The sequence below is a fragment of the Xyrauchen texanus genome, chromosome 43 (genome assembly GCF_025860055.1).
Source record: "Xyrauchen texanus isolate HMW12.3.18 chromosome 43, RBS_HiC_50CHRs, whole genome shotgun sequence".
NCBI lineage: Eukaryota > Metazoa > Chordata > Actinopteri > Cypriniformes > Catostomidae > Xyrauchen > Xyrauchen texanus.
Window position 1 is genome coordinate 10,692,148 of NC_068318.1, and position 24,222 is coordinate 10,716,369.

General features: G+C 43.5%; 1 protein-coding gene across 1 annotated transcript in view; it reads right to left on the reverse strand.

Moving 5' to 3' along the window:
* LOC127635932 (integrin alpha-1-like) overlaps positions 1 to 24,222 on the reverse strand; it is an 84,685-nt gene that overhangs the window by 11,495 nt on the left and 48,968 nt on the right. The window contains exons 7-20 of the mRNA XM_052116234.1: positions 17,480 to 17,628; positions 16,996 to 17,146; positions 16,684 to 16,858; positions 13,490 to 13,563; positions 12,714 to 12,858; positions 10,719 to 10,861; positions 9,708 to 9,851; positions 6,953 to 7,213; positions 6,480 to 6,610; positions 5,648 to 5,811; positions 5,125 to 5,261; positions 2,844 to 2,954; positions 1,836 to 1,912; positions 1,418 to 1,544 (exon numbers count right to left, since the gene is read on the reverse strand). Coding sequence (XP_051972194.1) covers positions 1,418 to 1,544; positions 1,836 to 1,912; positions 2,844 to 2,954; positions 5,125 to 5,261; positions 5,648 to 5,811; positions 6,480 to 6,610; positions 6,953 to 7,213; positions 9,708 to 9,851; positions 10,719 to 10,861; positions 12,714 to 12,858; positions 13,490 to 13,563; positions 16,684 to 16,858; positions 16,996 to 17,146; positions 17,480 to 17,628 — 1,989 coding nt within the window. The remainder of the gene's footprint in view (positions 1 to 1,417; positions 1,545 to 1,835; positions 1,913 to 2,843; positions 2,955 to 5,124; positions 5,262 to 5,647; positions 5,812 to 6,479; positions 6,611 to 6,952; positions 7,214 to 9,707; positions 9,852 to 10,718; positions 10,862 to 12,713; positions 12,859 to 13,489; positions 13,564 to 16,683; positions 16,859 to 16,995; positions 17,147 to 17,479; positions 17,629 to 24,222) is intronic.

Sequence of the window (24,222 nt, forward strand, 5' to 3'; positions counted from 1 at the left end):
GTTTTCTAAGTGTAAATTAGGCTGCTTGAGCATTCAGTGTCAGTTTTGAAAAGTAGTGCTGCGTTCCACTCAACTCGGAAAGTCAGATTTTACAACTACTAGGAAAAGTGCAATGGAATGCATCTTGAAGTCAGAATTACAACTTGTAGGCTCGTGCGGATATTCTCAACTCAACTGAGATGCAGGGGCATGATGTCGCACAAACATGTCGACACTCAGGGAGATATACAAAGTAAGTGATAAACATTCACTTTATTAAGTAACATCGATAAATGAGTTTGTTTCCACATTACATGATATTAAAGCTTGTTTAACAAACGCCTGCAGAAACAGGTGTATATAACTTTATAATCTCTTTTGATAATTGTACACCTGAAGCACAAATGTTAGTGCTGCAGCGTTGTTTATCAGTTGGGTTGCTAGGAGACATCTCTAATGAGAGTCAAACACCTGCTAAACTAACGGGAGAGTTGCAGTTCAGAATATCGGAGATATCAAGTAGAAATATCCCACACCCAACTTGAATGAAACGCAGCATAACCGTGTACCATGACAAAACGAAAATTATTGCAAGCAACATTTAAATTGCAAATATTATTAGATCGATTTTTCCAGATATTATAGACGTGCTTGGTAGATTCATATGAAAAAATATTATTTTTGAATGTCTGTTCGGGAAACTTTCATTTCACAAAACAGTCATGCTGCAGTTAAAATTATTCTTGCTTGAGCATTAAGTGTCGTTTCTAGTTCTAGCTTTCGTGCGTGGACGTGCTTTTATAATGTCAATTGGTATTACTAGTTAGCTGCGACCAATGTATGATGGCCAAAGACATGGGGTGTCTTATTCATTGTGAAACTGTGTTTTCTTAATGGCATGAATCACACTGAAGGCCTAGACTTTTAATGCACGGCCTGCCACTGGTGCTTTGATTTAAATGACATATATTGTAACTGTTTGGTTCCATCAAATGGCAAAACCAACTGTTAAAGGTGGCTCAGTAATTTTTTCTAATTAAAAAAGCTGTACTACCAAAAAAATGTATAGTCATTTAAAACATATTTATAAAATCAAGAGCACTCACATGAGATGAAGACTCCAGTCATATCAGTAACCTTATAAAAGCTGTTTTATTCTACATGGAGTGGGTCCCCTCATGGGGGCGGCCATGTTAGAATCACATGACAAACATCTCATGAGCCTTCATAATGGATTAATCATGACAGACTGAATAGTACATTTCCATGATGGCATCGATAACTAAAAAGTGTAGTGTTTGAATGATGCTGCATCCACACCCCTAGGTGTCAGTGTAAGTCCAAGATGTCATATTAAATATGTGCTGAGTGCACCTTTAAGAAAACAGATCCAAAATCTTCTACATACATGTCACATTATAAAGAGGACAAAACTTACCTCGACTTTGACATAGTTGATATTTTCTGTATGAGTCAGTGTAACCTTGGTGTTGTAAGCATTGTCTCTCTTGTTGTGGATGTTGATGTTGACATAAAATTTCTCCAGGTTGCTTTTTATGAGTAGACTACAGAAATAAATACAGAGATGAATTCTGTTTAAATGCTCTGCAGACACATCTGCGGCTGATATGGTATGTGTTTTAGATTCTGTGGTCCTTCATAATATGGTGACAATATATATATATATAAATGGAAATGTTTATTCTTTTAAAAGTTGACATAGGGGGGCAGTAGAGGACAGAAAATGTATCAAGAAATTGGAGCAGAATGATACATTTGAATGATTAAAGTTATCACACAATAAGAGTTGCTAAAAATGACCATACTTGTAAATGTATATATGTATATATCTATACCTTGAGATATTGGCAGTCGATTTGAGGTGCAGATTAGCAATGCACTTGTTGTTGCTCCCACAGTCCACTAAAGCAATCTGAAGTGAAAGAAAATATTAAAAGATGGTAATAAAAAGAAGATTTACATTGATGTGCTTGAATAGCCATTAAACTGTCTTAAAAAAATACCCACTTTATGTTTGCCAAAAACATATCTCTAATGATTCATCCAAAACCCTTAAGCTGCAGTACAGTACTGTAGCAGCTCATAATGTTTCCCAATAATGTTGTTTAATTGCACCACCAATGATTGCACCAACGCAAATGTTTACCACGGATATTTGTGCCAAGTGCTGTTTTCCTGCCTCAATGCTTTTACAACAGAACAACATAACTTGAGGGAGTAATCCTGGCTGAGACCACACTCTTATGTCTCTCGGAAATCATGCTTTTCCTCCATATAATCTTATCTTGTGAGCATGAAAATAGCCATGGATAGCCACCAACGCATGTGTGTGTGTGTGTGTGTGTGTGTGTGTGTGTGTGTGCGCGTGTATTTATCACTTTGTGGGGACCAAATGTCCCCATAAGGATAGTAAATCCTTACATTTTTGTCATGGTGGGGACAATTTGTCAGTCCTCATGAGGAAAACAGCTTATAAATCGTACTAAATTATGTTTTTTGAAAATGTAAAAATGCAGAACATTTTCTGTGTGGTTTAGGAGTAGGGATAGGGGATAGAATATAAAGTTTGTACAGTATAAAAACTATTATGTCTATGGAAAGTCCCCATAAAACATGGAAACCCAACAAGGAGAAAGTCTTCCAGCACTTGTAAAATTAGAGCGATTTCATTTGGATAACTTACAGCTGCCACTCAATATTTACTTTTCATGAGCCTCATTACTACAGCAGCCAATCTAGCGGTTACTGAAGCAGTAAATATTGCTGTGATGTTCACTGTTAACATTCACCTCTGCAATAAAGACACTGATACAGCAGCAGAAAAAGACAGAACAGGATCTTACGGTCTTGTTGAGTGATGTTGGTAATTCCCCATCCAGGACTGGACCTTTGTCTTCATCCGCTAAACCAAATTCCAGTGTGACCATAATGGGATCTCTGAAATCTAGTTTATCCTGTGGGAGATAATGGGGGATGTTGACATTTTTTTTTTTTTCAGTACTCAAATAAACAGATTGAGGATTTTCAGAAATTGTATGAAATGCATTCTCTTGCTAGCAATCCTCTATTAGCACAAAATGATTCGCAACATTGCGTTTTGGTTGCATTTAGGTTCCATCACTGTACACATTTAAAAACATTCTAGAATTCTAGTTTTCTTTTTGTAGTCTCAAAACATCAAAATAAAGCCATATCCACACTAATCTGTTTGTGTTTGAAAATTTTTTAGTTTCCTAGTTTTCCAAAGTATGCATTAATGGAGTAATATTTTTTCAACATTCTAGTTCTAGTGTGGATGAGAGGCTTAAATGCAGCAAACTCAACCTCTGTCTAAACTAAAATGTATTAGTTTGAAAACTGGCCTTACATTTTTACCACAGGAAAAAAAAAAAATCAATACAAAAACAGACCATACTACAAACGTTTGTGCAATATTTTGACACAGTCTGAAAGATTTATTTCAGATATTTATTTTTTATAAAATTTAATTAACCATGTAAAACAGTGCATTACATAAAAAAAAAATGCAATCTGTACATTTAAATTAAATGTTTAAAAAATGAATAAAAAAACAAATTAAATAATGTAATCTCTACATTTAAAAAGCTAATTAAATAAATTTATCAAATATTGTAATCTGAAAACTAATTAAATAGTCACAACATTTAAAATGATACGTTAAAAAATGATTAAATAATTTAATAAAATAATGTAATATGTACATTTAAATTAAATGTTTCAAAACCGTAATAAAAACACTTTTGTTTATAAAATAGATGTTAATGACCAAAATAAAACATAGCAACATTTGTGGAACATTTTGTTTAAAAACAAATTTAACTGACAAACAAAGCTTACAAACACTGGACTCAGTTGGCTTAGCCATGCCAACATACAGTCATTATTACCTTAAAATAAAATAAAAAACTCATATCAACCTTTTCATAACTTAAACAAAATGTATTATTGCCCTACTGAAGAAAAAAATGACATCATTAAATGATTAGAGATCTAGCTAATTGTCTCACCTTGATCATGCAGCATGGGACTATATGGTTCTTTGTGTATGGTATGTAGTTTTATTTATTTATTTTTTGCTTATGTACAGCATTCTTCTTAGAGCTCTAAAGCCATATATGCACTGAAGTGGGATTTGTTGCAGTCTCTCAATGGGGGCTGGGGTGAATTTACTGTAGCACTTCACTGTAGGCCACTTTCTCAGGCCTGTGATCAGAGAACCTCTGGCTTTTATTAAACTCAAGCCCTCTTAGTTTCAAATGCTTAAAGTTTTTTGCTCTTTATCTACTGACAGATGTCAAAGTAACATATTCTAGATCAAAGGCAAAAAGATACACAATAAATGGCTTCAGAGAAGAATGATTGCTTTTATAAGAGGGTTGTCTGCTCTACATTTTTGTTGAGCCCAACTCAAAAATCCAGTCTGTCTTGTTGACCAAAAGAAAAAGATAATTAAAATGAACAGAGGCACATAACTTATAGCAGTCCTGGAGGGCCACACTCCTAGAGTTTACTTTTTTCCCTTCTTTACACAACTGCCTAAAAAGTGGTCCTGGAGACCTTGATTGGCTTGTTGGGGGGTGTTTGATTGGGGTTGGAAATATACTCTGCAGGACGGTGGCCCTTCAGATCTTGATCTGAATAACGTGATTCTCAACTGGTGAATTGCACCCAAAAATGGATCATAGGTCTTTTCTGATTGGGTCATAGAAAGAAGGGAAAAAAACTATGAAGAATGCAAATAATACAATTCTAACTAGGCAAATAAACATGCATAGTTAAGATTTGCAATATCTTTTACTGATGGTGTCAAGGACATTTTGACACAAGTTATTTTTAAAATATTCAATATATGATGATTTTAAGGATGTTTTTGTATACTTTTGTACAATAAACTATTTTGGCACTGTTTGGGTCACTACTTGATGTCCAATGTAAAATCTGGCTTCTGAAACAAAACCAGTTGAGAACCACTTGTGTAAACATACCAAATTTGCACCATACAGTATATACATGTACACAAACATGCACAAATCACATTCAAGACTTCCAAGTAGCATCCCGCTACTGCTCGGTTCTTGTGTGTTAAAAGACTGATTTACTTGCCGACGTGTAGAAGGTGTGCTCTCTGCAAAGTGTATCATTGATAGACTCATTCTTCTGCAACTTTCTGTCATCTGTTTTAGTAAAACGTCCTCTGGAAATCGCTCTCAGAGAGTCCAGCGTTAAACTGTACCTGAAGACTGAATGGAGGTAAACAGTTTATGAAAAACTAATGCTTATAGATCATTTCAAATCTTATAAAAGTTGTTTAAAGAGGAACATGACAGGTTTGAATGTGGTCAATCAAGGCAAAACATAAAAGAGGGAATTCACTAAGAATAAATTGTGCACGCTGATAGTGTTGTTTATTTGCGCATGCTGTCTGTGCTTTTTAGGAACTGATTTTTATGGGGGGGGAAGGAATTGCTTTAATCAGTAAAAAGCATAAACCGCCTAAAATGTTGGGTTATATGCATGGCCGGGTCTAAGAGGGGCCTTTTACTTTTATTTTATTTGCAAAAAAAAATGTTTTCAATCAAATGAAAAGCTTTGAAATACCATGCCCCATATTTTTGTGGTGACTCACCAGTTCCTGCGTTTGTTTCTTTTTCAGACTTGATCCGATACTTAAAACACACTTTGGTTTTCACACACGCTTTGTTCTTTCCATTGACCTGACAAGTCTGCTGGAGATTGATCTTGCTGGGGTCAAAGGTCATCTCTGCAAGCAGTTCTGCCACATCCCGAGACCTGGATTAAACAAATACAATTTTCACAAGATGTTTACACAAATCGAGCAGCATTTGGAGGATAAATAGGTATTTTAATTCATCCAGTACAACAACAGCTGGTTCATAGATCATAGACAGATTTCAGTCCAACTAAACACTTCAGATCGTCTCCAGAAATATAATATGTGGTCAATTACAGGCACATGGAGAACTCCTAAAAGGCTGGGTGGTGCAGTTTTGGGAATCGAGATGGCAGAAGTCACTAGATTCCATGAGGTCATTTTGTGGACTTTGTGGAATCAGGGAGTTACTGTGTTCTCTATAGGGGGATCTAAGAAAGGAAATGCTTCCAAGGGTTTACTTCATGGTTGGAGGCACTCTCATAAAGACTCAGATCCAAGATCCAAAAGTAACAAGCTGTAGTTGAGGGACATAACCCCTAACGGACAAACCCTGGCGGACAGTGTGGGATATTTAGGCTCCGTTCCAAATTTGAGACAGCTGCTATGGGTTGGAACGAGGAAGCTAGACATCCAGAGGGTAGTGGGTTCAAGTTCCAAACAGATTTTTTAGCACCAGCCATGAGTGGGAATTTAAAATGTTAGCCAAACTCTACTTTGTGGATGCACTGTCACAGTCACAAACAAAAAAAGACACTATAATCCAAAAAGAAACAGCCCTACTCACCAATAAATTGCGGCCCCTCCTATTCCTCCAATAGTGACATCAATGATGCCGTCATTATTCAAATCCATAATGCCGTGAATTGATTGGCCGAAGAACTTCATGCTCACTCCATCTCCGCCAGCAGCAATGCGCTAAACACAAACATACACTGTATAGACCATACATAACATGCCCGGTGGGCAATGTATGTACACACAGTAGTCGAATTCAGCAATTCCAATAGATGCTTATGAATCAGAGTTGCCAGATCCAGATTTGACAACTGCAATTAATGGTCAGTTATATTTTATTGTGCTATAAGCACTAGTCCAAATACGTGACCTTATTCTGAATATTAGTAAAAAAAAATGCAAATGAAGACTGTCTATATTAATAAGAAACTTTATGAAGAAATGAGCCAAATGTTGCTTATAAATACATCGACATGGCAACGATGCTATCAACACTGAGACAGGAACTAGACCTAAATTTACCTGTACATATTTCTTTTTTATTGATTGCTGAGAACCGTGGTAAATATACACTGCCCCTCGATGGTCGTTCTCCAAGGGGGATCCGATAACCAAGTCATTAAAGCCATCCAGGTTGAGGTCAGGCACAGCAGCGATCGCAGTACCGAATCGTGCACCGCACGGCTCGTTCTTATTCATGCTTTTACCGCTGCTGCACGAGTGATCCGAACAGCACATTTGATTCACTGGCTTGAGCGTCATCTCATGTTTAAAGAGTCCATCCTACGAGGGTAACAAGAAGACAGATGTTGTAAATACTTGGAATATGGTAGATCTTTGTGTGACCCACATGCCAAAATATCACTGAACATCTGGTGCATATTGCACATGAAACTGCTAAGCACTATTTGAAAAATAGGTCCAGTCTGATTGGTAGGCTTTTTTGCAATTTCCAGTAATTGGGGATCACTAAAATTTTAACCGGTGGGTACAACGATTGCTGCCAGGTTAGTGGCATAACATTTGAGATAATCTATGTTTGAGGCACTGAGTAACAAGTTACTGTAACATAAATGTATATGGGTCAATGACGCAACACAATTTTTTTTTTCTTTTTTGTCTGGATCTAGTTCCTATTTTTTAAGATTTACGAATTAGAATTTTCTAACAAAATTTCATCAAATTTAATTTAGCAATCTATAACAAATTAAAATTAATAAAACTTGGATATATTTAAGTTACATTTTTTTTTTTTTTATGAAATTCAGGCTACATTCACATTAATTATTTCTTTACATGATGATCAGACAAGCACTTCCTGTCTAAGTGAGCAGTTCACAGCCAGAATAAGTATCAAGGCTATAGTATAGGCTACGCTAGACTAGTTCAAATCCTGCAAGGGCAGGAAATATGGTTGATTGACTGACAAGTTGATTGTGAAATTATGAATTAAGTCTTACTTCAAGTCACGCTAAATAAAAAACAATGCATAACAAAGTACCAGGACATGCACACATAGACATCACAGGGGGCTTGAGCTCCTGCCCTTTTTCTTCCTGGAGAGAAAGTGCCCTTTTTTCTGGGGTGCTTTATTTTTTAAATAAATGAATATATACACTCACCTAAAGGATTATTAGGAACACCATACTAATACTGTGTTTGACCCCCTTTCGCCTTCAGAACTGCCTTAATTCTACGTGGCATTGATTCAACAAGGTGCTGAAAGCATTCTTTAGAAATGTTGGCCCATATTGATAGGATAGCATCTTGCAGTTGATGGAGATTTGTGGGATGCACATCCAGGGCACGAAGTTCCCGTTCCACCACATCCCAAAGATGCTCTATTGGGTTGAGATCTGGTGACTGTGGGGGCCATTTTAGTACAGTGAACTCATTGTCATGTTCAAGAAACCAATTTGAAATGATTCGAGCTTTGTGACATGGTGCATTATCCTGCTGGAAGTAGCCATCAGAGGATGGGTACATGGTGGCCATAAAGGGATGGACATGGTCAGAAACAATGCTCAGGTAGGCCGTGGCATTTAAACGATGCCCAATTGGCACTAAGGGGCCTAAAGTGTGCCAAGAAAACATCCCCCACACCATTACACCACCACCACCACCAGCCTGCACAGTGGTAACAAGGCATGATGGATCCATGTTCTCATTCTGTTTACGCCAAATTCTGACTCTACCATCTGAATGTCTCAACAGAAATCGAGACTCATCAGACCAGGCAACATTTTTCCAGTCTTCAACTGTCCAATTTTGGTGAGCTCTTGCAAATTGTAGCCTCTTTTTCCTATTTGTAGTGGAGATGAGTGGTACCCGGTGGGGTCTTCTGCTGTTGTAGCCCATCCGCCTCAAGGTTGTGCGTGTTGTGGCTTCACAAATGCTTTGCTGCATACGTTGGTTGTAACGAGTGGTTATTTAAGGCAAAGTTGCTCTTCTATCAGCTTGAATCAGTCGGCCCATTCTTCTCTGACCTCTAGCATCAACAAGGCATTTTCGCCCACAGGACTGCCGCATACTGGATGTTTTTCCCTTTTCACACCATTCTTTGTAAACCCTAGAAATGGTTGTGCGTGAAAATCCCAGTAACTGAGCAGATTGTGAAATACTCAGACCGGCCCGTCTGGCACCAACAACCATGCCACGCTCAAAATTGCTTAAATCACCTTTCTTTCCCATTCTGACATTCAGTTTGGAGTTCAGGAGATTGTCTTGACCAGGACCACACCCCTAAATGCATTGAAGCAACTGCCATGTGATTGGTTGATTAGATAATTGCATTAATGAGAAATTGAACAGGTGTTCCTGATAATCCTTTAGGTGAGTGTATATTCCTGTTTGCGCACAGTTTCCCTGTCAAACAAATATATTTATTGAATAAAAAAATCTAAATATCAGGTCGGGAGATGAGACTTTGTCAAGTTTTTCTGCCCTTCCTCCCTCCCTCCCTCCCTCCCTCTCTCTCTCTCTCTCCATCTCTCCATCTGTGTCTCCACGCAGCAGTGCTGCGCAAATCAGACACACAGACAGACAGACAGCAGCCCCTCCCAGCTCCTATCCCAGTTGTGTTTTTCTTGGCTTGTGTGGAGGTGAGTGGTGACAAAAGACTGAGCTACCAGTGCCTCGAATTTACAGATAATAAGCCAAAAGCCAAATATAGTTAAATTGTGTCTTGCTAACATGCATGACTCATGAGCTACTAGCTTATGCAATAGGTTAAGGCATATCACACACACATGTGTACTGATTAAAGGCACATACACACCTCTTTGAGTTTGTAGACATAGACTTGACCTTGTTCGTCCTTATCTGGACCCATGTACATTGGAGCTCCTACCAGAAGGATGTCAGTGTAATTGTCACGGTCGATGTCATGCGTCTGGAGAACACTGCCAAAATAGGAGCCGATCTAAGAGGAACATGACATACTTAATCAAGCTTTCATACCTTTTAGAATTATATGAAACAGACAATGGAAACGAAGAATATGAAATCACTGACATCCTACCTATGTAGAGGTAAACCGATATATCAGTTCACCCAAAGATTTTAATTCTCTCATCATTTACTCACTCTCATGCCATCCCAGATGTGTATGATTTTCTTTTTTCAGCAGACACAAACAAAGATTTTTAGACAAATATCTCAACTCTGTAGGTCCATACAATGCATGTGAATTGTGATCAGACCTTTTGTTGCAAAAATCACATAAAGGAAGCATAAAAAGTAATAAGAGATAAGATAATAGACCCCAGTGTTTAAATCCATATCTTATATATAGATTTGGGTGAAAAACAGAACAATATTTAAGTCAATTTTTACTCTAAATCTCCACTTTCACTTTTACATGTGAAAGTGAAACTAAACAGACATCACATGTGACTTTCAGATGCATGTAAAAATAAAACTAGAGATTTAGAGTACAAAATGGGCATACATTTTCATGTCGCTTCTGAAGACATGGATTTAACCACTATAGTCTTATGGTTACTTAAATGATTCCTTTATGGTGATGCTGGTAGTACTTCACAAATTAGAAAGTTTGTGTCGACGCGTCCAGTGTAGACAACCACAAGCCGCTATGCCACATGCGCCTGGTGTAGACAGGGTGTGAGAAAAGATTTGCAATCTTTTTTTTTCTATAAACCAATTTGAAAAACTATCGGCTTATAAATCAGTTATCAGCCTTTTCTGAATATGATTCTGGGGTGAAATGAGATTTGCCCAGACATTATTCAGATTGTAATGATGATGATGATAATGAAAATTCAGATACCTGCTCTCCATTCAGCATCTGTGTTATAGTGACATTTTCTTTGTCGAAGCGGTACACTATGACACGGCCGCTGTGGTTAAAGCGTGGTGCTCCAGTGATGTACAGCACCCCATTGGGTGTGTATGCAGAATTCACATCATAACCTGCATGCAAAACCACACTGCCACTTTACTACCACACACACGAACAACAAAACCTCCACTATCATCATATGTCATAAACAGTAGTCTGCACACATTATAAGAAACAGCTGGGAACAAATTTACATGCAGTTTATAACCAGGGAGATAGATAATTAGGTAATATCATGATAAACTAAGATGACTGATTGTACTGTAATTCTGCTTAGTCAAATCAGCATTCATGAAATGTTTCAAACAATAAACCTACGCAGCTCATTCTCTGAACACTTTTACCAGACAAAGTAATTTCAAGTTGCGCTCTCTTTGTTTCATTCTGAAGCAAAATCCTTAAAAGGGATGTGAGAGTAGTGTGAGTGTTTGCACTTGGTGTGTGAGTGTTTATAGGATGGCAGCAGACCATGAAAATGTGATTAGACTGCTACTGAGATTCACTCTTTTGTTATTAACTGTTCTCTCTATCTGAGCTGAGTATTACAATGGATATAAAATTCCTGGTGTGTACAATTTTTTTATGGTTGATTATGTAGTACCCGAGATTTACCCACACAGAGGTCTCTGCCAAACCAAGCAACTTCCTATTAGTCTAATGCTGTTAATGAATTTGTCAAAGTTCCCCAAACTGAAACCCCACGTGAAATTCACATTGGGAAATTTCTTTGACACTGGAAGTCCATCAGGTGAAATTCCTGATAGCACAGATTCCAATTGAAATGACTGTATTTTGCCGGGCGAAGGGAAATGTGACAGAGCTTTATACACTCCTACACATTGAGCAGTAGTGCTCCTGTCAGCAATGCAAGTTCAAATTTGATTCACAACATTTTGCAATTGTGTCCTTTCTCCCTCCTCCTTATTTCCTGTACTCTTTCTACTTTTCACTTAAAGGGATAGTTCACCCAAAAAGGAAAATTCCCCCATCATTTACTCATCCTCATGCCAAACTTTTTTCTTCTGCAGAACACAAATAAAGATTTTAGAAGAATATCTAAGCTCTGCAGATCCATACAATGCAAGTGTATAGTGATCAGATCTTTGTAGCTCCAAAAATCAGGTAAAAGAAACATAAAAGTAATCCATAAGACTCCAGTGGTTAAATCCATATCTCCCGAAGCAATATAATAGGTTTGGGTGAGAAACAGAACAATACACAAAACCCACAGCTATCATATCGCTTCTGAAGACATGAATTTAACTACTGGAATTTTATGGATTACTTTTAAATGGTAAATGGTCTACACTTATATAGCGCCTTTTTAAGCCTTAACGGTATTCAAAGCGCTTTACACTGCGTCTCATTCACCCATTCACACACATATTCACATTCACACACAAATTCATAAACCAATGGCGGCAGAGCTGCTATGTAAGGTGCTAGCCTGCCATTGGGAGCAACTTTGGGTTCAGTGTCTTGCACAAGGACACTTCAGCATATGGAGTCGTGTGGTCCGGGATTCAAACCACTAACCCTGCGATTAGTGGCCAACCTGCTCTACCAACTGAGCCACAGCCGCCCCATTTTATGATTCTTTTATGTGATTTTTGGGGCTAAAAAATTCTGATCACCATTCACTTGCATTGTGTGGACCTACAGAGCTGAAATATTCTTCTAAAAATCTTCATTTGTGTTCTGCTGAAGAAAGAAAGTCATACACATCTGGGTTGGCATGAGAGTGAGTATATGATGAGAGAATTTTCATTTTCAACTATCTCTAATAAAAATACATTACAAATAATGTTTAGTTTTAATTTAGAATAACATGCACTATTGAATTGTGCTTTGAATGTGTATTAAGAAAAAAACAGGGTCCATTTTAGTTTCATGCTGACTTAAATTGTTAATTTCAGTCCTTACCTACATATCCCGCCATGCCTTCGTACCTCTGCACCTCAGGATCATGGAAGGTGTTTTTTTTTGGAACGATAAACTCTTTGTCTGCTTGCATCACAACAGTTCCGTTCCAGTCAAATGCACCAACCGCTCCTAGCATCACACCCGCCTGTCAAAAAGACATCCATCAAAACCCATACAAATCTGAGGATGCTATCACAGTCACACAAAGCAAAAATGCAATTTCTGTCAATGTAGATGATTCTACATGTTCATGCAGGCATATATTTGAAATATATGGAATGCCGTTTGGGAAGTCCTTTCGAATGTACGGCAGGAAGGCATTTTGTCATTTCATTGAATCCGATGTCAGTGATTCTTTATCAGCTCAAACCACTCAGTTGCTTAAAGTTAACCTTAACCATATGCAATGTGTTTAGATATTCCCCACAATGCATGTTCCTAATAGCATACATGATTTTGTATGCTTGAGGTCTCATGACCTCTCATGACATGTATCTGTGAAGTTTACAAGACCATGAGGTGGCCAATTTGTTCGTTTGATGATTCGGAAAGGTGCTCAAAAAATGTCTTAACTAACCAATTAACCGTTTACTTGTTTCCTCTGAAGACAGGCCTATGCATGACATACTAACAGCAGGATATATGAATTAGCAAAGGTAAATCAGAGAATAGGAGAGGCCAGAATCTGATGGGATATGCTCTATATCACCATATTCAAGCAGTTTTTCATAATGGCACGAGTATAAACTTTATCAAGTAAGTAGACAGACACTTACTTTCGATGTGTGAGCGCTGAAGCCAGACTGAGACATTTCCATCTCAAAGGAAGAGGTGTGAGTCCCTGATGTGGCTGTTAAAGACATTTTGATATGTATATGATTTCATCAGATACAGGTGAAACTCGAAAAATTAGAATATCGTGCAAAAGTTCATTAATTTCAGTAATTCAACTTAAAAGGTGAAACTAATATATTATATAGACTCATTACAAGCAAAGTAAGATATTTCAAGCCTTTATTTGATATAATTTTGATGATTATGGCTTACAGCTTATGAAAACCCCAAATTCAGAATCTCAGAAAATTAGAATATTACATGAAATCAATAAAAAAAAGGATTTTAAATACAGAAATGTCGGCCCTCTGAAAAGTATAATCATGCATATGTACTCAGTACTTGGTTTGGACCCCTTTTGCATTAATTACTGCCTCAATGCGGCGTGGCATGGATGCTATCAGCCTGTGGCACTGCTGAGGTGTTATGGAAGACCAAGATGCTTCAATAGCGGCCTTCAGCTCTTCTGCATTGTTTGGTTTCATGTCTCTCATCTTTCTCTTGGCAATGCCCCATAGATTCTCTATGGGGTTCAGGTCAGGCGAGTTTGCTGGCCAATCAAGCACAGTAATACCATGGTCATTGAACCAGGTTTTGGTACTTTTGGCAGTGTGGGCAGGTGCCAAGTCCTGCTGGAAAATGAAGTCAGCATCTCCATAAAGCTTGTCTGCTGAAGGAAGCATGAAGTGCTCTAAAATGTCCCGGTAGACCGCTGCGTTGACTCTGGACTTAATAAAGCACAGTGGACCAACACCAGCCGATGACATGGCTCCCCAAACCAACACAGACTGTGGAAACTTCACACTGGACTTCAATCATCTTGGATTGTGTGCCTCTCCATTCTTCCTCCAGACTCTGGGACCTTGGTTTCCAAATGAGATGCAAAATTTGCTCTCATCAGAAAAGAGGACTTTGGACCACTGAGCAACAGACCAGTTCTTTTTTTCTTTAGCCCAGGTAAGACGTTTGACATTTGAAGCCCATGTCCTGGACCCGTCTGTGTGTGTTGGCTCTTGATGCAGTAACTCCAGCCTCAGTCCACTCCTTGTGAAGCTCCCCCACACATTTGAATGGCCTTTTCCTGACAATCCTCTCCAGGCTACGGTCATCCCTGCTGCTTGTGCACCTTTTTCTTCCACACTTTTCCCTTCCACTTAACTTTCTATTAATGTGCTTTGATACAGCACTTTGAGAACATCCAACTTCTTTTGCAATTACCTTTTGAGGCTTTCCCTCCTTGTGGAGGGTGTCAATGATGGTTTTCTGCACAACTGTCAGGTCAGCAGTCTTCCCCATGATTGTGAATTCAACTGAACCAGACTGAGAGACCATTTAAAGGCTCAGGAACCCTTTGCAGGTGTTTAGCTGATTAGAGTGTGACACTTTGAGCCTACAATACTGAACCTTTTCACAATATTCTAATTTTCTGAGATTCTGAATTTGGGGTTTTCATAAGCTGTAAGCCATAATCATCAAAATTATATCAAATAAAGGCTTGAAATATCTTACTTTACTTGTAATGAGTCTATATAATATATTAGTTTCACCTTTTAAGTTGAATTACTGAAATTAATGAACTTTTGCACGATATTCTAATTTTTCGAGTTTCACCTGTATATTCTGTTTACTAAAACATGTAAAAATTATTTAGGAATTTACAAAAAGAGTGAAAATATAAATAGATTTGAGTGAGTGGTGCAGCCTGTGCTAAACTTGCTGTCACAATGCTAGGGTGTTGTGAGTGGTTGCCAGGTCATCGATATGTAGTTGTTAAGGACTTCTGAGGGGTTTTAGTGCACTGCGGTATGGTTGCTAGGGTGTTCTGGGTCATCATAAGGTGGCTGTTTACTGGCTCAAAGAAAAGAGCCCACCCCAAGTCTTGGGTCTCTCCTTTAAAGGAATATTCTGGGTTGAATACAAGTTAAGCTCAGGTGACAGCATATGTGGCATAATATTGATTATCACAAAAATGTGGACTTATTCCTGATTTTCTTTAAAAAAGCAAAAATCGAGGTGAATGTGAGGCACTTACAATGGAAGTGAATGGGGGCCATTTTTATTTTATGATAAAATACTATGTTATACTACTTTGATTTTTGTATTTGTTTTAAAGAAAAGGAGGGATGAGACATGCCATTTTTGTGTTAATCAACATTATGCAAAAAATGCTTTCGATTGAGCTTAACTTGTATTGAACACGGGATATTAATTTAATGTAAGTCTTAGGGATTTTATTTGTCCATTTTATTGTCCACCAGCCAAAAATCGTAAGTCTGACAGCTTAGAAAAGTAAAAGCACACCTCCCCTCCCCGCAATTTTTTTTTCTGTATCAATCATGCCTGTATCACAAACAGGTTACCTGCTGAAGTTTAATACTTACGGTTATGGGTTTGTTCAAAGTATTGAGCATTAAGGCCGAACCATACTCTACGCAAGTATGTGAACGCATACACTTTTAGCTACGCAAGCTCAACTTTGTGCGTTGTTGTATTTTAAAATGTGTGCGACCACAATACATAACACAAAGTAAGTACCTGTTGCATTCTCAATGTTGCCACAAGGGGCATGTGTACTACTGTGACAGGGCGGAGGGTGTGGCTGGATTGTGATTCTGCACATTCGGCCCCTAATCAGGCTAATCAAGCCTCAGAGACATCTTTGTGTGTGTGTGTGTGTTTGTCTTTTTGGTTAAGTTCTTCATTAAACTATTATTTATATCATCAAGCCGGTTCTCGCCTCCTTCTTTCCATTAATCCCCTTTACAGGGTGCAATAGCGAACATTAGTGTGAACTGTCCACTTCTACTGTGAGTATTCTCTATCAAACCAACTACAGTAATGGCAAAACAGTTTAAAGAGAATACTGCTGAGCAAGTAAATTAGAGTCAGTATATTTATATCAACTTACCTGAAGAGTAACAAATCCAGTTTAATGGCATATTTTTGAAGGCAACTCTATCGCCCCCTTGAGTACAGAGGTTTGTTTTACCCACAGTAAAGCAAGAATTGCGTGAAGTATTTTTCCTGGCCTTGGCCTTAGCAAGTACCACTAAATACGCAGATTATTGACTATTCGCCTAATAACAAAAAATGAACAAATTTGCAATGTGTAAATGTGATTTATCTGGTACGTTACCCTCTAAGGCAAAGATCTTGCTTCCCAAGGCGTCAACAATGTTCACTAGCGCTCTTTCATCTGACACATTGAAGAAATGATCGTCTTTAAACTCGCTAGCAATAAATTTAATTTCATCAATAAACTTCTTCACGACTTCGATGCTTTTATTTTGTCGATTGTAGTCGCCAAGGACCTAGAATAAAAGACAGGCAACATATAATAGTCATTTCAATCTGTTGATTCCAATTACCCTAGTGAAAAGATTCAAATCTGCAAATGACAGTATTTAGTATGTGTTTATATCAATTAAACATAGTTAAATACACTTACAGCAATGGCAAACCTCTCAATACCATCTTCTTCACACTCCTTAATGACACCTTTCAAATCGTGGTAGTCATGTGACTCCCCATCTGTGATGATCACCATTACTTTTTTGACACCTGGTCTTGCCCCTCGCTCCACTGTAAAGGCCTCTTTCCTTTAGAGGATAAACAACCAATCAGAGCACCCCTTTAGGTCAAGGTTCTTTACAAATTCTACAATATCCTGTTTAAATAGAAGCTTTAAAAGTGATGATTTATAATAAGTGTTTGTGGCAGGGCAGAGGGCTGGGCCAGGTCGTGACTCCGCACATCCAGCCCAAAATTCAAAGACATTCTTGAGAATTCTGTTATTACAGCTTTGTGGAAACAGTTTGTGGAAGCTGTTAGGGAGGGGCCAACTCCCTGTTAATGCCAATCATTTTGAAATTAAATATTCATCTTTTGTGTCCACATTCTTTTCAATATATAGTGTATAGTAAGTGCAGCACCTTGCTATGTCAATGCCGAGAGCCGTCATGGTTTTGTGGCCGGTTCTTTGGTGGATCTTGGCAGCTTCCAAAACAAGATCATTTGTGTTTCTGAATTGGCTGAGGTTGAAGACATGACCAACATCATCTCCATATGACACAATTCCCACCTACAGAAGCAAAAAGAATTACAACAGAGTGGGGCAAAGTCAGAATTTAAAAATTGGCTCCTTTTTAATTCATATGTTGGAATATGAATTGACCACACCCTTAAGAATGTTGAATTGGAATTTGAATTGGAATGACAGGAAGAGGAATTTACGGAATTGCAATTCAAAGAAATTCAACACAGTCACAAAACAGAGGAATATTCATTAGTCCAACACAACAACAAAATGGGCAAGAACGTCTAGGTTAAGTATGTAACCTCCGTTCCCTGATGGAGGGAACGAGACATTGTGTCAGAGAAGCGACACTAGGGGTCTCTCTTGAGCGCCGATATTCACCTCTGGACTATGAAAAAAGGCCAATGAGAGTTGGCAACCAGTATTTGCATGTCCCGCCCCCGGACATACGGGTATTTAAGCGCCGCAAATACAGGAGTTCATTCAGGATTTTTCTGAGGAGCCGGAAATGGTCCGGCCACAACAGTGGATCGGCTCAGCGACATGGCAGGGGAGACACAACGTCTCGTTCCCTCCATCAGGGAACGGAGGTTACATACGTAACCTAGACGTTCCCCTTCTGTCGCTCTCTCCACATTGTGTCAGAGAAGTGAGACTAGGGGTCCACTTATAAAAGCGCCATGCGCTGAGCCGTGTACGTGAACTGCTGATACAGGAGCGAGCAGGTATTCTTACGTGCAGGACAACCAACTGTATCAGGCTGCACGTACCCTTCCCCAATGCCCCATTTAAGCCATCAGGATTCCTTATCGTTACCCTGGAGGGGAACAAGGTGCTGGCCGCCAACCTGGGAACGGGCCAAGCCTGGCCGGGCCTCTTTTCTGTTTCTCGCATAGAGCAACTTAGGCAGGGGCCCTTACACGCATTGAGGGAAGGGGGTCTTAGCCCTTATTCAGGAAGGAGAAGACCCTGCGGAGGCCACGCCTACCCGAGAGGGGAGGCAAGTTTAAGTGGCAAAACCATCAGAGGCCTGCTTAGGGCCTATGTGGAAAAGTCGGTGCGGTGGTGGATCCAGCCTATAGAGGGGGGAACATACAGCACGGCAGCCGAGGTAGCCATGACTGCCTAAGGGAAACACGGGAGTCAGCTCGCCAGAGGGGACAGAACCGTGGTGTTACACACAGGGGGAGTCCGAAGGAGGCCTTACCTGTGGAGCACCTATACCAGTACAGGGTAGCTTACGGTACCCGCAGTGGCTTGGGTCAGCGAGTTCCTCCGCTGAACTGCGACCCACGAGGGCTAGGGAGGAATCGACCAGTGTCCCAAACCTGAGATCTCCTGGGAATGAAGGCGCACTGTTTCCCCTGGTTAGGGGGAAGGGCGCTAGGTGCAAGCGATTCACCTGGTCAGATCGTGGGCGTGCCACCGAGTTCTACGGGCTCGGAACCTGAGAGAACACGGGACGATACTGACTCAACTCGGAGATTGTAGAATCTCGCAAAAGTGTTAGGTGTTGCCCAGCCCGCTGCTCTACAAATGTCTGCTAGGGCAGTGCCCCTAGCCAGTGCCCATGAGGACGCAATACCCCTGGTGGAATGAGCTCGGACCCGCAAGGGGGGGGCACGGCCTGGGTGTGATAAGCCAGGGAAATGGCGTCGACAACCCAGTGGGCGAGTCTCTGCTTGGAGACAGCATTCCCTTTCTGCTGTCCCCCAAAGCAGACGAAGAGCTGCTCAGAGCGTCTTGTGCTCTGTGTGCGGTCCAGATAAATACGTAAAGCATGTACTGGACACAGCAGTGAAAGGGCTGGGTCTGCCTCCTCCCGGGGCAGCGCTTGCAGGTTCACTACCTGATCCCTGAAGGGCGTGGTAGGAACCTTGGGCACATAGCCCGGTCGCGGTCTTAGGATCACGAAAGTATCTGCCGGACCGAACTCCAGGCAAGCGTCGCTAACAGAGAACGCATGCAGGTCCCCGACCCTCTTGATGGAAGTGAGCGCGATCAGCAGGGCAGTCTTGAGAGAGAGGGCCCTGAGTCCAGCTGAGTCAAGCGGCTCGAAGGGGGTCTCTGGAGGCCCGTAGGGACGACCAAGAGATCCCAGGAGGGGAACAGGTTAGGCCGGGAGGGAGTTATCCTCCGGGCACCTTTTAGGAACCTGACGATTAAGTCGTGCTTACCAAGAGACTTGCCGTCTACCGTAGTCGTGGTGGGCCGCGATAGCGGCGACATACAGCTTGAGGGTGGAGGGGACAGCCTCCTCTCCAGCCTCTCCTGAAGAAACACGAGCACTGACCTAACTGCGCACTTCTGCGGGTCTTCGGCTCGGGAAGAACACCAGTCCGCGAACAGACGCCACTTTAGAGTGTAGAGATGCCTGGTAGAGGGGGCTCTGGCTTGATTGATTGTATCTATGACGGTCGGTGGTAGGCCGGCTAGATCTTCCGCATCCCGTCCAAGGGCCAGACGTGGAGGTTCCAGAGGTCTGGGTGCGGGTGCCAGAGCGTGCCCCATCCCTGAGAAAGAAGGTCCTTCCTCAGGGGAACCCGCCAGGGAGGGGCTGTCGTGAGGAGCGTGAGGTCCGAAAACCAAGTCCGGGTAGGCCAGTAAGGGGCTACCAGAATGACTTGCTCCTCGTCCTCCCTGACCTTGCATAGCACCTGTGCAAGAAGGCTCACTGGGGGGAATGCGTACTTGCGCAGCCCCGCAGGCCAGCTGTGTGCCAACGCGTCTGCCCCGAGGGGAGCCTCTGTCCGGGCATACCAGAGCGGGCAGTGGGAGGTTTCTTGGGAGGCAAACAGGTCTACCTGAGCCTTGCCGAACCGGTCCCAAATCAGCTGGACCGACTGGGGGTGGAGCCTCCACTCTCCGCCGGGCAAGCTTTGTCTTGACAGCGCATCCGCTATCACATTGAGGTTGCCGGGGATGTGAGTGGCGCGCAGTGACTTGAGTCGCTGCTGACTCCAAAGGAGGAGACGACGGGCGAGCTGTGACATGTGGAGGGAGCGTAATCCGCCTTGGCGGTTTATGTAGGCTACGACCGTGGTGCTGTCTGTCCTGACTAGGACGTGTTTGTTCCGAATTAATGGGAGAAACTTCTGCAGGGCCAGAAAAACAGCCAGCAGCTCTAGGCAGTTGATGTGCCAGCGCAGCGGGCCTCGGTTCCACCGGCCTGCGGCTGCGTGCCCGTTGCATACGGCGCCCCAACCCAATTTGGAGGTGTCGGTTGTGACCAGAACGCGTCGGGACACCTGCTGCAAGGGTACTCCTGCCCTTAGGAAGCAGAGGTCTGTCCAGGGTTTGAAGGTTTGGCGGCAGGCAGAGGTAACTTTTATGTTGTGCGTGCCGCGGTGCCATGCTCATCTCTGGACTCGAGTCCGGAGCCAGTGCTGAAGTGGTCTCATATGCATCAACCCCAGCAGCGCGGCCACCGCGGAGGATGCCATATGCCCCAGGAGCTGTTGGAAACATTTTAACGGGACCATGGCGCCTGGCTTGAAGAAAGCGAGGCATTTCAGCACTGACTGAGCACGCTCGTTGGAGAGACGTGCTGTCATTGGGACTGAGTCTAACTCCAGACCGAGAAAAGAGATGCTCTGGACCGGGGAGAGCTTGCTCTTTTCCCAGTTGACCTGAAACCCCAAATGGCTGAGGTGGCTGAGCACCTGGTCTCTGTGTGTGCATAGTAACTCTCGGGAGTGGGCCAGTATGAGCCAGTCATCGAGGTAATTGAGTATGCGTATGCCGGCTTCTCGGAGCGGAGCAAGAGCTGCCTCTGCGACTTTTGTGAAGAGGCGAGGGGACAGAGACAGGCCGAAGGGGAGGACTTTGTACTGATACGCCTGGCCGTCGAACGCGAACCTTAGGAAGGGACGGTGTCGAGGGCGAATTGAGACGTGGAAGTACGCGTCCTTCAGGTCTACCGCTGCGAACCAATCTAGATGCCGGATGCCAGATAGAATTTGTTTCTGGGTGAGCATTTTGAACGGGAGTTTGGACAAGGTCCGATTGAGAACTCGCAGGTCCAAGATCGGTCGTAAGCCGCCGCCTTTCTTGGGTACAACGAAGTAAGGGCTGTAGAAACCCTTCTTCATTTCGGTTGGAGGGACAGGCTCTATCGCGTCCTTTAGTAGAAGAGAGGCGATTTCTTCGCGCAGGGAGAGGGCATGTTGGCCGTGTACTGCGGAAAAATATACGCCCACGAAGGGGGGCGGAGACCTGGCAAACTGAATTGCGTAACCGAGTCGAAAGGTCCGGTGCAGCCAGCATGACGGGTTGGGCAGTGAGAGCCACGCCTCTAAACTCCGTGCTAGGGGCACCAAGGGGACGGGCTTTTTGGACGTACCCGGCGGGGCTTCGCAGCGGTGCAGAACAGGTAACACGGCGTCGGGAGGCAACGTGGCGTCCCGAGGCTCTGGTGCTGAGAATGAACTCAAAGCACTTACCTTGCTCCGCGCACCCAGCAGGGGGCGGGTTCGTGACTGAGGAGGAGGTCTGATGTTGGCGTCCTCTGGACTCGTCTGAACCGGCCGGCCGGGGAACAGTCGTGGCGCTGAAGGCGTGGACACCGCGTCCATGGAGCCGGGACTGTTGAGGCCTGAAAGCAGAGTGCCGTGAGAACGGCATTTGCGGGCCATGTGCCCCAGAGACAAAGGAAATAGCTCTTTTATTGAGAATTTGGGTACCGCAGCCCGTGTTGGGGGTGCGGCAAATGAAAAAACAAAGGATTCTCCTCCCGGCCCTCCACCGGGGGACGGAGTGGTCTTACCACCTCCGGAGCTAACGTCTTGGGCTCTGGGTGCGTTGTCTCAGGAGCGCCTGGGAGCTTTCCGGGTCCTCGAGGGGGTCCGTGAGACAGGGGGTGTGCGCTTCCCGCGGTTTGCTCGACGCTGGGGCTGAGAGCTGGGCCAGGGTTGAGGCGGAGCAGGGGTTTGCCTTCTGGCCACGGGAGGACGCCCTTGGCGGACAGACGGGGCATGGGCCGTGGCGGCAGGCTTGCGGCGAGGCATGATGTGAGAGATGGCCTCCGTCTGCTTCTTCACCATGGAGAACTGCTGGGCAAAGTCCTCGACGGTGTCGCCGAAGAGGCCGAACTGGGAGACAGGGGCGTTGAGGAAGCGAGGCTTGTCAGCTTCACGCATCTCGACCATGTTCAGCCACAGTTGACGTTCCTGGACCACTAGCGTGGCCATCGCCTGCCCGAGTGCTTGCGCTGTGACCTTCGTCGCTCTCAGGGCGAGGTCGGTCGCTGAGCGCAGTTCCTGCAGCGTGTCGGGATCAGGGCCACCCCCGTGCATGTCGCGTAGTGCCTTGGCTTGGTGGACCTGCAGGAGAGCCATGGCATGCAGGGCTGGAAGCGGCGCGTCCGGTGGCACTGTAGGCCTTCACTGTCAGCGAGGAGGTTGCTCTACAGGTCCGGGAAAGGAGTACGGGGCGACCTCGCCAGGTGGTAGGGGTACCGGGGCATAGATGGATCGCAACCGCCCTATCCACCTGGGGAATCGCCTCATACCCATGGCGCGCTCCGCCATTGAGGGTGGCGAGGGCAGACGAGCCTGTGGCGATGTGACGAGTGGAGAGGGGTGCTCTCCACGAAGACGTCAGCTCGTCATGCACTTCCGGGAAAAACGGGACCGGGGGGGGCGAGGCTGTGAGCGGCGGCCAGACCCCAGGAACCAGTCGTCGAGCCGTGATGGTTGTGGGGAGGATGGAGGGTTCCAATCCAAGCCCACGCTGTCGGCTGCCCGGGAAAGCATGTTCGCCATCTGTGCGTCGGCCTCAGCCTGGGCGTGCAGGCCCGAAAGCGGCAGCCCAGGGGAGTCCTCAGCATCAGATAACCCGCCCTCCGATGCCGCGGTGAGCTCATCGGCTTCAATCGCAAGAGGGTCGGCCGACTGGCTGTGAGGCGAGTCACCGCTACCTCGAGCACGGAAGGGAATCAACGAGCGTGTCGGGGCGCGGGTGGTCTACCCGGCGGAGCTGCACCCGCTGCCATCCCCAAATCGCCTCCATCGCCAGCCGCATCGTCCTCAATCCCGTGGGAAGAAGGAGCGACACGGGGGGCGGCTGGAGTGGCTTGCTCATGGTTATAAGCAAGCCGCAATGCAACGTTGTCATGGTCATGTTCTCGCAGTGAGAACATGAACCATCCACAAACGCAGCCTCGGTGTGATCGCTACCCAGACACACGAGACAGCGCATGTGACCGTCGGAAGCGGAGAGCACTCTACCGCATCCAGAAACAACACAGGGGCGGAAGGGCATCTTTATAAAGACGCGTCCTTAAAAGGACGTTCAACGCCGCTCTGTTTTGCTCTTTTAGAGGAAATTACTCTTTTAAATAAAATCACTCTTTTAGGGAAAAAACTTGTGAGAGTTTTTAAATCTGCACTGTCGATGCGCCCAGGGGCAGGAATGCACAGCCGTGCAAACTGGAGAAAGCCGCTGTTGTGTGCCGTAGAATCCAACAGCATGCAGCAGAGGGATAACAGGAACTTGGTGTGTACACGCAGCAGTTGCAGACACGACCATCGGCTCTGAAGAAATTTTCTGAATGAACTCCTGTATTTGCGCCGCTTAAATACCCGTATGTCCGGGGGCGGGACATGCAAATACTGGTTGCCAACTCTCATTGGCCTTTTT